This window comes from Triticum urartu, chromosome 3A (genome assembly GCF_056163025.1).
Source record: "Triticum urartu cultivar PI428250 chromosome 3A, HENAU_Tu73, whole genome shotgun sequence".
NCBI lineage: Eukaryota > Viridiplantae > Streptophyta > Magnoliopsida > Poales > Poaceae > Triticum > Triticum urartu.
In genome coordinates, this window is record NC_141875.1 from 739,727,766 (window position 1) to 739,741,862 (window position 14,097).

The following is a 14,097-nucleotide window of genomic DNA, read 5'->3' on the forward strand; positions in this document are numbered from 1 at the left end:
AAAATTAATTTTGTGACTAAAACTACCACTTTCAGATAATAGCCAGTTTAAACGATTTAAACATGTTGACCGTCCAGTTAACCGTTATTACAGGTGGGACCCACATGTCATTCTTCTTCCTCCTCTCTCTATCTTTCTTTGGCATTTTCACAAACAGCTTCTATGCATGGGAGGGAAGGAGATCAAACTCCGGTGACGCTCCCGCCGGGGAGACACCCCTGCTACTCCTGACCGAGGAAGATGGCCCACGAGACGCCCATCCTCGCGCGCCCAGAACGACCACCAAGGACGCCAGCGAGGTGCGTGCCTCCCCTGCCTGAGGTGCTTCGCCAAGGTGCTCGCGCTGCAGGAGCCGCTCGCCGTGGTGCTTGCACACTGCGGCCGAGCCTCATGACGGGCGTGAGCCTCGACGCCCTGTTCGAGCGGATGGGAGGAGGGTGTTGCTGAGCTCCGACTCCTCGGCGGTCGTCGCCGGTGGCGAGAGAAAGGCTGGATCCGTGGTGCTGCTGCTCCTTGCCGCTGACCATAAGCTCCAGCTCGAAGGGAGGCCGACGAGGGCGACGGCAGCAGGGCCTAGAGCTCGCAGAACCTCGGCTTCGCGTGCGGCTGCGTGGGCTTCTCCTCCGAGGCCACCGGGCGGCAAACGCTACAGGAGCATGAGGAGGCGGCTGGGTGCCGGCTGGAGGCAGTATAGGGCAGCGGCGGGGCAATGTAGCCGGCGACGGTTGACCTTCAAGAGCAACCGCGCGCGTGGTGGGGGCCCTTCCCCTCTGCTCGCCGATGCGGGTGGGGTAGGAGAGGCTGGGCAGGATATGTAGCTTGTCGGCGCACGGATCCCGCTCATGACGGACGATGGGGGAGGTCAAAGTTGACCCCCGTGCCGCGGGGGAGGCGAATCCAGCCGTCGTGGAGGCGGATCCGGTCTGGGGAAGGGAGGCAGAGGAGCGGCGCCCGCACCCGGTGGGCGGTGGCGGCGAGGGGAGGTACGCGCGCGGCGGCGCGAGGACGAAGGCGCGGGAGCTGGGGAGGTTGCTCCTCGGGTGGTGCGCGGCCGCGCCTAGGAAGAGGTCGCGCTTCGGTGAGAAGAAGGCGGCTCTGGGAGAGAAAGGGGGAAGGAGAAAGAAGATGGACGTGTGGAGTAGTTGACTTTTCTGCCACATCAGTCCTGACAGACGGACCCCACCTGTCATAAACACGTTTAAATTATCTAAACTTGCCATTATCCAAAAATGTTAGTTTTTAGTCACAAAATTATTTTTTTTGATAGTTTTCGGTCACTTTTTAAAAAGTGGTAGTTCAGTGGGACGCAAACCCCTAAAGTGGTAGTTTTTTGTCAATCACTCGTCAAGTCGGCCTACCGGGTGTTTGTGAATTCTCTGGAGACACGGCCAGAGAGACATACTGCTGAAGGAACAAACAGGTCGGATTGGAGACAAGTAGTTTGGTCAGCCATTTGGAAGCTTGCTTGCCCAGGGAGAGTTCATCATTTCATCTGGAGATTTGGCCACAACAGTCTTCCGCTACATAGAAATATCGAACGGAGGGGAGTTGACTTGGATACCCGGTGTGCTGTGTGCAAAAAATACTTCGAAGACGGCGGGCATTTCTTCTTCCGATGCAAACATGTCAAAGTTTTTTGGCGACAAGCGGAACTGGAAGAAGAAAGAATGGCGCTGATGGAAGCATCCACGGCCCTGGAGGTGCTTGAGAAAATCATGGCGATGAGTGGCCGCAAAAAACTGCTTGTCATTTGCCTCTTGTGGCGTTGGTGGACGGAACGGAATAGGTTCAGACATGGGGAATCCCGGCTGCAAACACTGACCCTTGTCAGTCAAATCTATAGCTTGGTTGAGGAGTGGTTACAGTTTAATATCAAACCAACCAGAGTAAGCCCAAGCCGTGGGAATTTTTGGCTGCCTCCGCCTCGAGACTGGGTGATGGTGAACCTGGACGCCTCCTTTTTGAATACAAACGGTATTGGTAGCTGGGGCTGTATCGCAAGGGATGAAGCTGGTGATGTGTTGTTCGCTGCTGCGGGGTACCTGCCTTGCGTTGCTGAAGTACTACAAGCAGAGGCGGCAGCCCTCCTGAAGGCCATTAATCTTGCAGAGGGCTTTGGCATGGGCCGGGTAATTTTTATGACCGATTGTCTCCTTTTGAAGCAGGCAATAGACTGATGCTGCTGACCGTGCAAAGCTGGGTAATATGTTCCGGGAGGCAAAGTACCTTTTGAGGTTAGAATTCATTGAATACAAGGTCGTTTTTAACCCACGCGAATGTAATGTACCAGCTCATATGTTGGCTAGTCTTGGTACGAGTATGCGGACGGAAGGTGAGCATGTGTGGCTTACGGACCTGCCCCTTGATGTAATCGGTGCTGTCGCCGGTGATTTAGCCGTGCGCACTAGCTAATGGAATGCATGGTGTTTCATATCAAAAAAAAAAAAACACACACAAGAGTACAAGGCTAGATCCTCTGTTCTCTCCCGTGTCGCTCCCCGTGTGGGCAGCCCAGGAGCCAACCTTGCGAACGACAAAGCTCCACAACCCACTGGCCCTCCTCCCCCATCACCGCCGGGCGAAGCCCGCATGGCGGCGGTGCCAGCGAGGCCTTTCTTCTGCCCTGTGAATTGTGTGTCTGATACAGCGCGGCTCAGTCGAGTACGGGCGCGGGTGTGTAGTGAGGGCGTGCAGAGCGGCGCAGCTGGCCGCCATGGTGCACGAGGGCGCGGGTCCAGCCAGGGTGCTCGTAGTGATCACGTGCCGCGCAGATCTGGCGCCCTGGTCCGACTGTAAGCGAAGTGTGCGCGTGAGATGCTGCAGATGGGCAAGGCTAGGCGCACTGGTGCGTGGCGGAGGCATGCGGGTGGGGATCTGTCCAAGGCCGCACGGATCTGGCGGCGGCGGGGTGCGGCCGCGGGACGGACTCCCACAGCTACTCTGCGGAACATCTGGCGGGAAAAGAAAACCGTAGGGAAAAGTAAAACATATTAAACTAATGCAAAACAGTGAGTAACCTATAAAGAAAACCGTAGGGAAAAGTAACTTATGTGACAGCTACAGTACCTGGCTGGGCCAGTAACGTTGCTACAGAGGCAAGAGATACTTACGTCTGGCTGCAGCCGAGAAATAGCTTCGGCAGAGTGCTATCATTATGTTCACAAACTTAAAAAAAATCGCCAATTTGCAGAAGGTTCATGGAATTTGAAAAAAGTTCACGCATCCGAGTTATGTTTTCGTAGAATTGGAAAAAGCTCATGGGTGCCTTGTAAATTATTGGAAAGAAATCACGGATTCAAAAAAAAAGATAATGAATGTGAAAAAAAGTTCAGGAATTTGAAAAATACTTCGGGATTTGAAAAAGTTCATAAATTTGAGAAAAGTTCATGGGTTCAAAGAACTTCATGGGATTTGAAAAAGTTTGTGAATAACTTCAGGAATTTGAAAAAAGTTCATAGATTTGACAATTTTCACAGATTCATTAAAAGTTAATGGATTTCAATAAACTTTTGCAGTTTTGAAAAAACAGAAATTTAAACGAAATTTTATTTGAAATATGTCCCTAAATTTGAAAACAATAATGATTTTACCATAAAAGTTCACCAAAATATAAAAATGCTCGCGAAGTTGAAAAATACTCATGAATTGGAGAAAATTGCATGGATTTGGAAGGTGCAGGAATTCAGAAAAATTACAAAAATTGGAAAAAGGTCATGCATTTGAAAACAAATACAAAGTTCATGAATGTGGGAAAAAGTTAACGAATTTTGAAAACTTCACGAGATTTCATAAAGTTCATGAATCTGAAGAATTTCTTGACTTTTCAAAAAATTATGAGTTTAAAAATGTATATAAAAATAATTAAAAATTTATACGCAGCAAGAAAATACATAGAATGATAAAAAAAACTAAAAAATGAACAAAACCCGGTAACAAATCATAGAAAAATAATTGTGAAAGAGCCCATACGTTTTCAGTCGATGCAACTGGCATGATTTACCATTTTGTCTTTAACTGCCGTAGCGAGAACTAAATAGACTTCTAGGACATGCCCAGTATATCTAACCTCTATACCCAATGATAAAGAGGCTACTGCTTTTCCGGGACGTCATGTAAATTGACCCAAAAGTTGCAAAATATTACCCATCAATGCCATTTATAAATGATATATAATGTTTCACACAGGGGATTCGCCCGCCTGGGCCGGCCCTTGCAGTAGGGACCTGTTATACTGCGTTGTGCACGCGGGAGAAGACACGACGCGCCCGCTTGGCCCAGCCCATGTCCGGGCGGCCTGTTTTCTGAATTTCGTTTTTTATTTTTTATTTTTTATTTTTCTTTTCTGTTTTTTGGTTTTCCTGCTTTTAATGTGGGACTTAAAAACTGTTCTGAAAACTAATAAAATAAGAATTTGGAAATAATTTTTTTAATAAATCATACAATATTTTTCGATTCAAAACATGTACATGATTTAATGAAACAAATGTTTGTACTAAAAAAATGTTCAAAACTTTGAAAACGAATAATAGAGAAATGAAAAAATGTTCATGATGTCCTAAAACGTTCTTGTACTAAAAAAATGTAAATGAAATTGAAAGTTTATGCCAATTCAGAACACCTTCAAGAATGAAAAAATGACCTAAAAATTCAAAAACTATTTGCTAAGTCAAAAATTGATTATACATTTAGAAAAATGTTTGCTAAATTAAAACAATATTCGGTAAATCAAAAAATGTTAGTGTATTCAAAAATTGTTCCAAAAATTTCCAAAACATTGTCTGTCCATTCTAGAAATGTTCGCCGTAAAAAGTGTTCATGAATTCAAAATGTTCTTGATTTTAGAAAATTATTGACAATTTGTAAAAGTGTTCATGAATTTAAAAAATGTTAATTATTTCAAATATGTTCATGAGTTTTAAAAAATCATTATTTTACGAAATTCAGAGTAATAGAGTATCTCGGTGATGCAGCAAAATGTTATGATGGCCATTGGATATTATGATTTTTTTTCTCTCATTGCAACGCATGATGCCTTTTGCTACTTGCGGTTCGACACGGAAATTGCCCTTAAAGTTGCAAAATATCACACAGGGGAGTCCCCCGCCTGGGCCGGCCCATGCAGTGGGCACCAACAATATTGTCCGTGCTCCGCAGCTGGGAGACGATGAAGCGTGCCCGTTTGGGCCAGCCTATTCTTCAAATTTGTGTTGTATTTTGGTTTTCTTTTCTGTTTTCGATTTTTCTACTTAAATTATTAGGGATTTAATTTTTTTCGCAAAATAAAACAAATATGACTTTTGAAATAAATCATAAAAATTTTGTGGATAAAAAAATCCTCCTTATTTATAAAAAAATTGTTTATTAAAACAAAACTCCATGATTTTTGAAAATAAATGTTTGGGCAAAAATGTATTCGTTCATAAAATATTCGCTGATTTAATAAATGACCATGCATTTCCAAAAATGTTCGTTAAGTAAAAAAAATCATGGATTTCGAAAATTCTTCCATCTATTTGCATAACTACGTTCGTCCATTCTGTAAATATTCGCTGATTCTAAAAATTATCAAAAACATGTTCACAGTTTTTTTAAAATGTTTGCAAATAGTATACATTATTAGTGAAATCAAAAAATGTCATTGATTTTAGAAATGTTCGAAAATTTGTAAGAGTGTTAATGAACTTGAAAATGTTCACGAATTTAAAAAGATGTTCACGATTTCACGAAATTGAGAGTGATAGAGTCTGTCGGTGATGCAGCGAAGTGTGACTCATAGCCATTGGAGATTATGATTTTTTTTCTCCCGTTACAACGCACAGGCCCTTTTGCTATATACAGTAATATAATTGATGTCTCCAATTTCACGCGCATACCCCTTGCCCTCGGCACCCCGTCCATACATGTTGGGCCGGTCTACTAGCTCATATCCGGTTTGGAGAATATTCTAAATCCTTCCCAAACCGAAATTTATTTCTTAATGTTATTTATTTCTCTTATTTTCAACTTTTCTTTTTTCCGTTATCTTTTTAATATCGTTTTTTATGTTTTGTTCTTCTTTTTGGTCTTTTTCTTTCGAAATTTCGTGAAAATTTTCCGAAATTGGGGAACCATTTTTTCGTATCGGATGAATATTTATCAAATTGAAGTTACAACCTTTTTGAATTTAAATGTTTTCATAGAATTAAAAAATGTTCTATATTTTTTCAAATTGCGGACATTTTTATTAATTCATGAACATCTTTGTCAAATACGTGATAATTTATGTATAACATGAACATTATTTGATTCACGAACATTTTTAAATTGTAAAGAAAAATTAAGTTTGGGATTTTTTAACTTGAACTGTTTTTGAAATCACTAAAAAAATTCAAATTCATGAAAAGTTTATTGGAATTATGTACATATTTTAAATTCACGGACATTACTTGCAAAATCGTGAATAATTTTTAAATCTTGAGTATTTTTTGTAAATTTGTGATAAAAACATCTTGCACATTTTAATGAGTTCCATGGATATTTTGTTGAAATCGCGTACTTTATTTAATATTTTGATAATTCCTAAAAATTCATTATTATCTTTTAAGAAAAATTGTGCACATTTTTTGAATAGACCAACATTTTTTTTGAAATCATGAATTTTTTTAATCCGTTGCCATTATCATTTCTCTAACATGTTTTAAAATCATTAAAAAATTGAATTCATGATTATTTTTTTACAACTCACAACTGTTTTGAAATCCTGTTTATTTAAAAAAATAAAAACTGAAAACAGATGAAAGAATACTTAAAGAAAGAAAGGGTCTTCCCGCCCCGCACATTTGCGGTCTCATGATGGCGCGCGGGGGACGGGGTGTGCGTGCTTCCCTGTTTTTTGGCACGTAGGTCGAGGAGCCCCCAAGATATATGGGCCACTCGGCTGCTCAGTTCACTTATTCCATCAGGAGGACCGTCTTTGCGGGCGAGTTATTCGCGGACTCGTGCAGACGCCTGCATAAACCTCAAAAAAGCTGACGCATGCAAACTTGCAAAGTGGCTATGTAAAAAATGAAAACCCTTGCAAAGTGTTACTATTTGTTACTGAAATGTATCTTTTTATGTCCATGAAAGCAGCAAAAAGGTTAAAATGTCAGCCCAACTGGCTGATCCTTGAGAAAACCATTGCTTTTGAGTAGTAGCTTAATTTGGGAAGACACACTAGTTAAACTGATAATACATCCTCTTCATTTTAACCCCTTTTTCGTCTTGTCAGTTAGTGTCTCGCTGCACGTGAGTGTGAGTGGACATCTGTAGATGTGTGCTTAAGGTGAGATGGGATTGATAATGTTCCAGTCTGCCATCATCTGTTCTAGTTTCGGATCGGTTGGTTTGCTGGCACATGGAGCTGAATGATCACAAACAAGTGCAAGGCCGGGCTCACATCACATGGTGCGTGGTCCTTGCAGGAGCACTCGCTGTCTGTATGTGTCCCCAACTGGCTACACAATGGAATGATGGATCCAAAGTACAGTTTGATCTACATTGAAGCAGGCTCCATCCATAATATTCCTCTCTTTTTCTGAGAAACATGGGCTTGCTTGTTGGCATCTTCAACCGATCGACAGATAGTTGTTATCATTGCGTCCAGAACAGATCAGAGATTCCAGACAGGCAGTTCATGGAATGGGCATTGCTTTGTTGCTGCATCATCAGCCTTATCTATTGGAATCTGGCATGCATTTTGTAGTGCCTAGTGGGTTCAGCTTGTCTATCTGGACTAGTGCAAGTGCGGGTGCCGCATGCCTATTGGCTCTGTTATTGTGCACATGGATCTTTACGTAACATTCCAGTTGCTCTTTCAGAAGAAGAGAAGAAGATACTACCTGGCTAATCTGTGCCACTTTGCCCGGGTCTGGACTGTGATACTAATTACTCCCTCCGTTCCGTAATGTAAGTAGTGTCATACATTATGGGAAGGAGGGAGTAATTATTATTGGCCTTTTTTTGCAGGGAATTATTATTGGCTTTACATCTACATCGATCCAGTCCTATACTCCTATATTGTTTCCTGTCATTGTCAGTGTCTGCAATGATCTAGCATAGCTTTCGGGTGTGAACTTTTGACGAACGACTGTACAAGTATATTCTTGTATTATCCCTTCGTTCTACACGCACGGGCGCGTGTGGGTAATCCTAAAGTAATTAAGATCAGGATCTAGCAAGCTAGGCCATGTCAGTCGAGCTGGCCTTTTAATACTTTCATTGCCCTGTTTGCAGCAGTACCATTAGCACTAGTTTAAGGCAGATCGAGCTTGATTATCACTAAGCTTTTAAGTAAGTCAATGGCGAGGCAGGTAATCGGCCCACTGGTTGTTAATTAGTCTGCAGTCTGCACTAACTGATATGTCAGGCATATTAGTAAGCCTAACCGGTCAAATAAGTGGATCAAATGTGATGTTGTTGGCTAGCGGAGATCAATCGAACTGGCATGCGGATGGATGCGGGTGCAGTGGCTACAGCCACACGTACAGCAAATGACAAGTGGCAATTGGACCTGGCTACAGTTTGATCTACATTGAAGCAGGCTCTATGCATATAGTTTCTCTCTTTTTCTGGTTGAGAAACGTGGGCTTGCTTGTTTGGCATCTTGAACTGATTGGGGGTACTAGTTCTTATCATTGTGTCTAGAGCTGGGCATAGATTCCAGACAGGCAGGGCCTGGAACGTATATATCTGCCCATCTGCCACATTTTCTAGTGCCTAGTGGTTCACCCTCTCTATCTGCACCAGTGGAAGTGTGGGTGCCGACATTACCCACCCGCAAAATATAATCAATTAATCATGTGCTGCTTCTCTTTGATTCTCCATTAGTTTTGGGTATGTAAGAATGTACCGCTCTGAAGGTATATTGCACCACTGGTGGAGCTAGCCGAAAATCACTGGGGGATAAACACAAATCATTAGTGTAGTGTTTGGCTCTGTGTGCTATTGTGCACGATTCTAATCTAAGCCCTCTCAACATAGCTTCGCCGCTGATGTACGCTATACCTGTCTGCTATTGTTCATATCTAACATTCCAGTTGCTCTTCGGAAGAAAAAGAACATATATATGCCAGCTGCCAACATATCTTTCTAGCTGGCCTGATAAAAAAATATTTCTTTTTCTATCATCATGGATTGATGCGCAAAAAAAGATAATTAGGGATCAATTTCACTGAAACGAAACCAAATGTAAAAACAAGATTAATTCAGAAGCACAACATTTAGATCTCGTGAGGTGCATAGCGTACATATATATACTGCCACTAGGAATGAATTAGTAAGCCTAGTGCGTAGAATTGGACAAGTGTTGTCCTTCTGGACTGAGGTGGTAGAGTACTAATTGATTGTGGCTTGCATTCAGAGTCCTATTTTTCTCTTTGTTCTCAGTGTTAGTCTCCGCGTCTGGTATACATATTTTTGGGATGTGAACATTTCATAAACTATGTAGTAGCCTATATTTTTGTATTATCCTTTGGTTTCAGTATACGGGAATATAACACTGACAAAAATAAAACTCTATAGCTTTGCTAATAGCACGCTATAGCGTGTAGACAATAAGAGGCGAAGCCACGTTGTGGCCATGTAGTCAAGCGACTACACAGGAAATCGGTAAGTTAACTACCCCCAGGTAATATATGACTACATAAAGGCCCAGCCGTATTAGCTTTGTGTGACATTTGACTGGGCTAAAAAAAATCAATGGGAGCTTTGGACGGCCCGATTGCATTAGTGCCTGTGGTTGCGAACGTGTAAGCCTGGGCTGGATCCCGTGATCTTCTCTTTGACGGTTCGACTTTGATTCCATCTCCTCCTTCGGTCCTCCACAGCCTCCATGACCTTTGTCCGTGCACAGCCGCCGGCCGCCGCAGCTTCGCCAATCGTCATGCTCTCCATCAGGCTTCAGCGATCTTAGCCGTGAGGAGCGAGTGACACACCGTTCCCGTCGACGCCGGCGTCCGTCGCTATACCTGTACTGATTGTGATTGGCATCACATCCAACACCAGAACGAGAACCCCTCCAGTTTGTAAGTTTTTTTTCTCTTCTAATTATTATCTTTTACGAGCTGTGTAGGAACTATGATATTCTAGATTGCTCTTCAATCTTCATTAAGAAAAATGGATCTTGTTAAATCCAGAACAGATGAAAGCAAAACTTCCAGAAAAATAATAATTGGATCTCATTTTTCATAGCACTATCATTTTTTTGTCAGGTTGTCAGGTCAGTAAATGGATAAATTCATAAAAAAGTGGCGGTCTGAATCAGATGTAGCAAATTCTTCAAGGCAACCACTGGAAAATGAAAAAGAACAAACACCTATTGATGCTAGAGCTGCTTTGGAACGGGTACTAATTAACAGCAATGCAAGACCACACTCAACTGAAGAAGAAGAAGAAGAACATGTTTATATATCCAATCTTCCGCCGGATCCTGCAGACCGGCCGTAAGCCAATTTCCCAATACAAAACTGCCAAAGTTCGTGATGATGTGCGAAGAGCTTACCTCCTAAGGGGCCCATGCCAACCTGATGGACATGTTTTCCGTCAAACTGATTTCAGTGGAATTCAACGTCGTTTTAACAAAGAATGGTTCAAGACATACAAGCCTTGGTTGGAGTATAGTATAAAGGAAGATGCTGCATTTTGTCTTGTCTGCTACTTGTTTCAAAATGAAAGTATAGGACGAGGTGGTGGAGATGTATTTTCATCTAAGGGCTGGAGAAATTGGAATAACCTAAAGAGATTGGATGTCCACGTTGGCGGTCCTTCGAGTACTCATAATCAGAATATGAAGCGACGTGATGACCTTATGAACCAGAATCAATCAATTGCAGCTAATGTACGCAAGCAAACAAAAAAAAAATCCAAGATAGAGTACAAAACTCGGTTAATTGCATCAATAGATATTGCAAGGTTGCTTCTTATTCTGGGCTTGCCGTTTTGAGGTCACGATGAAAGTGAGACTTCTTTGAGGAAGGGTAATTTCCTAACTTTTTATGAGTGGTATGTTGCATGTTGTCCAGATGTGGCTGCTGTTGCTTTGAAGAATGCTCCTAAGAATTTAAAGTTGGTTTCTTCTACAATCCAGAAAGATATTGTGGAAGCTTGTGCTATAGAAACAGTAAAGGCAATCATAGATGATCTTGGAGATGAATACTTTGCTATACTAGTTGATGGATCTCGTGATGTATCGCACAAGGAACAAATGGCTCTTGCTATAAGATATGTTGATAAAAGGGGGTTTTCAGTGGAGCGTGTTATTGGACTTTCTCATGTTACTCAAACAACTTCTCTTGCTCTTCAGGAAGCTATTTATGCCGTGCTTAAACATCATAACCTTAGCCCTTCTTGGATTCGTGGCCAAGGATATGATGGAGCTAGTAATATGCAAGGACACTTGAATGGTTTGAAAACATTAGTAATGGAAGATTCCAGGTCAGCTCACAGCATCCACTGTTTTGCTCATCAACTTCAGTTCACACTAGTTGCAGTTGCAAAAAACCATGAAGATGTGGTATGGCTTTTTGAGTGGATGAGCGTTGTTCTGTCCACTGTGGGAAATTCTTTTAAGAACAGGGATATGCTTAGAGAAAAGCAAGCAAAAAGAGTTCATAATGCACTACAAAATGGTGAACTTGAAACTGGGAGAGGTTTGAATCAAGAACTTGGACTTAAAAGAGCCGGTGATACTCGTTGGCGTTCTCATTTCAATTCTCTACTGAATATGATTGTTATGTTCCCCTCTGTAATTGAAGTTGTTGATGATAATGCACAAAATGCCAGCAAAGCTCTAGATAGGCTTAAAGTAAAAGGAGTCCTTGATGCTATTCAAACATTTGACTTTGTTTTCATGATGCACTTGATGAAGGTTTTACTCGGGATTACTAATGATTTGAATCTAGCTTTGCAAAGGAAGGATCAAGATATTGTGAATGATGTGTCATATCTTTGTAAAACAAAAAGAAGGCTACAGGAAATGAGAAACCAAGGTTGGGAAGGTATGTTTACAAAGATTACTCATTTTTGCCTTGAACATGATATTGAACTTCCAGATATGAATGATATGCATATTCCTCGAGGATCAAAATCAAAGCATAAAGCTCAGATTGATGGCATATCGAATAAGGATTACTACCAAAGTGTAATGTATGATGTTATCGATCTATTACGTGTAGACCTTGATGACCGCTTTAGTGAGAGCAGCACAACATTGCTTCTTGGCATGGCTTGTTTGGATCCTTCTGATTCGTTCTCTAACTTTGATAAGGACAAAGTATTAGCAACGGCTCGTTTGTATCCTGATGATTTTGAAAGTGAAAGCAAGATTGAAGATCTTAGCGTCCAACTTGACAACTTCCTTGAAAATGTTCGTGATGATACAAGACTCTCCAATTTAAAAGGGGTTAGTGATTTTTGCAGAAAACTAGTTGAAACAAAGAAGTATGCTAGTTTTCCTCTAGTGTTTCTTTTGGTGAAGCTAGCATTGATTTTGCCAGTTGCAATGGCAACAGTTGAGAGAGCATTTTCTGCAATGAAATATATCAAGTCTGATTTGCGTGATAGAATAGGCGATGACTTCTTGTATCATTGTCTCATTACTTATGTTGAAACCGATGTATTCCAGTCTATTAGTACTGATGCTATTATGCATACATATCAAAGTATGCATGATCGCGGAGAGCTGCTGCCATAAATATGTTTTGTACTTTTGTAATAAAGTATGATCTTTCTGGTTTTTTTAAAATTGTTTGTAAAAAAATTATTAGTAAAGCTTGACATCACAAGGTTTGAATCCTGGCACCGCCACTGCTCCAAGAGCGTGGTGCAAAACCTGTACGCCTATGTCTCCTTCCCGATGAACCTGTTCACCGTGACCCCGCTCATCGCAATCTGTGCGTTGCAACCTGAACTTCATGACCTGTTCATCAAAGACCCTGTGGAAATATCAGCTTCGTTTCTATGTAGTCGTTGTCACCGGTCTGTGTGCCTCGCCGGTGGCCTTGGGATCTTGTGTGACCCTGGTTCTTATGTGCCATGCATCTCAAGATGTCTTCAAGCCCTCTAAAGAGGTAGCTTGACTTGAAACGCAACGGCCTCTTTGTGTTGCCATCGCGGTCATCCAGCTTGGATGGGTGTCGCTCCTGCCGCCGTGTCCTCTCGCTGGTCTTCTCACATGTAAACTTACAGTCGCCAGTGAGCCGCCGTACGCGCCGCCGCCGTCGGCACGTCTCTCCCAGCTGGCTGCCATCTTGGTCCCAATCTTGCCGATGCTGTCGCCAGGGGCGCATCTTCTCTTGGTCTTCTCCCTGGTTGTTCTTCTCGTGTAGCACTTGATAGATGAAAAACATAGTAACAAATAAAATTAGTTAGCAGGGCTTAGTCAGATCCCGTTTCTTCATCTCCTTGGCCCCCTGCATGCTCGCCGTGGGCAGGCCGCCGCCGTGGCCGGCGCCTGGTGTGCCATCGCTGCCATCACATATGGTGCACGGTCTGCGATAACGTGGCCGCGGGTGCGCCGTCGTCTCTTAGGTTGCGTTCCACCTGGATCCCTCCGGTCCCTCTTGGCATGTGAGGCGTGGTCTCTGCTCCTGGGCGTGTGTGTTGCTGCTGCCGCGGGCATGTCCGCTGCATGGGTTGTGTTCTCCTCACCGTCGTGGCTCCATGTCGTTGTTGTTCCCGACGCTGGCTTGATGAAGTTGATGAACGGTGTGCGACGACGGGCTCTGGGTCACCATCTTGAGCGGCATCCCTCCGGCGTGACGAAGTAGACGACGGGCTGCATGATGTCTGAGCCCCGTGCAATCGACCTCCATGGCGCTGGCTTGCAGACATCGAGGGTGGGCGGCGTCGTGGCGTGCTCGATGTCGTCGTCTTCCGCAGCACCATCATGATGAAGGGGCGTGAGCGGTGATGGTGACCACCGTGCCGTCCACCTACATGGCACCGGCTTGATGACATCGACGGTCGGCGGCGTCGTGGCGTGCTCCAGCTGCAACAAGATAGAAGGTGGCGCACGTGGATGATGTTGGTGAGGTGGCCGCGTGCGTGCAACAACTCCGGCGTAGACATGCATGGGCTGGG

At 43.2% G+C, this 14,097-nt stretch overlaps 1 protein-coding gene across 1 annotated transcript; it reads left to right on the forward strand.

Moving 5' to 3' along the window:
- The first annotated feature begins 1,937 nt into the window (after window positions 1–1,937).
- On the forward strand, window positions 1,938–13,343 carry LOC147982522 (uncharacterized). Its single transcript, XM_087516326.1, has 6 exons — window positions 1,938–2,129; window positions 2,648–2,792; window positions 11,040–12,014; window positions 12,069–12,677; window positions 12,783–12,908; window positions 13,204–13,343. The coding sequence occupies exons 1-6, from the start codon at window positions 1,938–1,940 to the stop codon at window positions 13,341–13,343; spliced, it is 2,187 nt and encodes a 728-aa protein (XP_087372452.1).
- The last annotated feature ends 754 nt before the right edge of the window (window positions 13,344–14,097 follow it).

Excerpts from the sequence above, each read along its gene's own strand:
- LOC147982522 (XM_087516326.1), top strand. The coding sequence starts at position 1,938 with ATGGTGAACCTGGACGCCTCCTTTTTGAATACAAACGGTATTGGTAGC. Across the intron at positions 12,015-12,068 it reads GAGAAACCAAGGTTGGGAAG|ATATGAATGATATGCATATT; the intron begins GTATGTTTACAA and ends TTGAACTTCCAG. Across the intron at positions 12,678-12,782 it reads TATTATGCATACATATCAAA|TAAAGCTTGACATCACAAGG; the intron begins GTATGCATGATC and ends AAAAATTATTAG.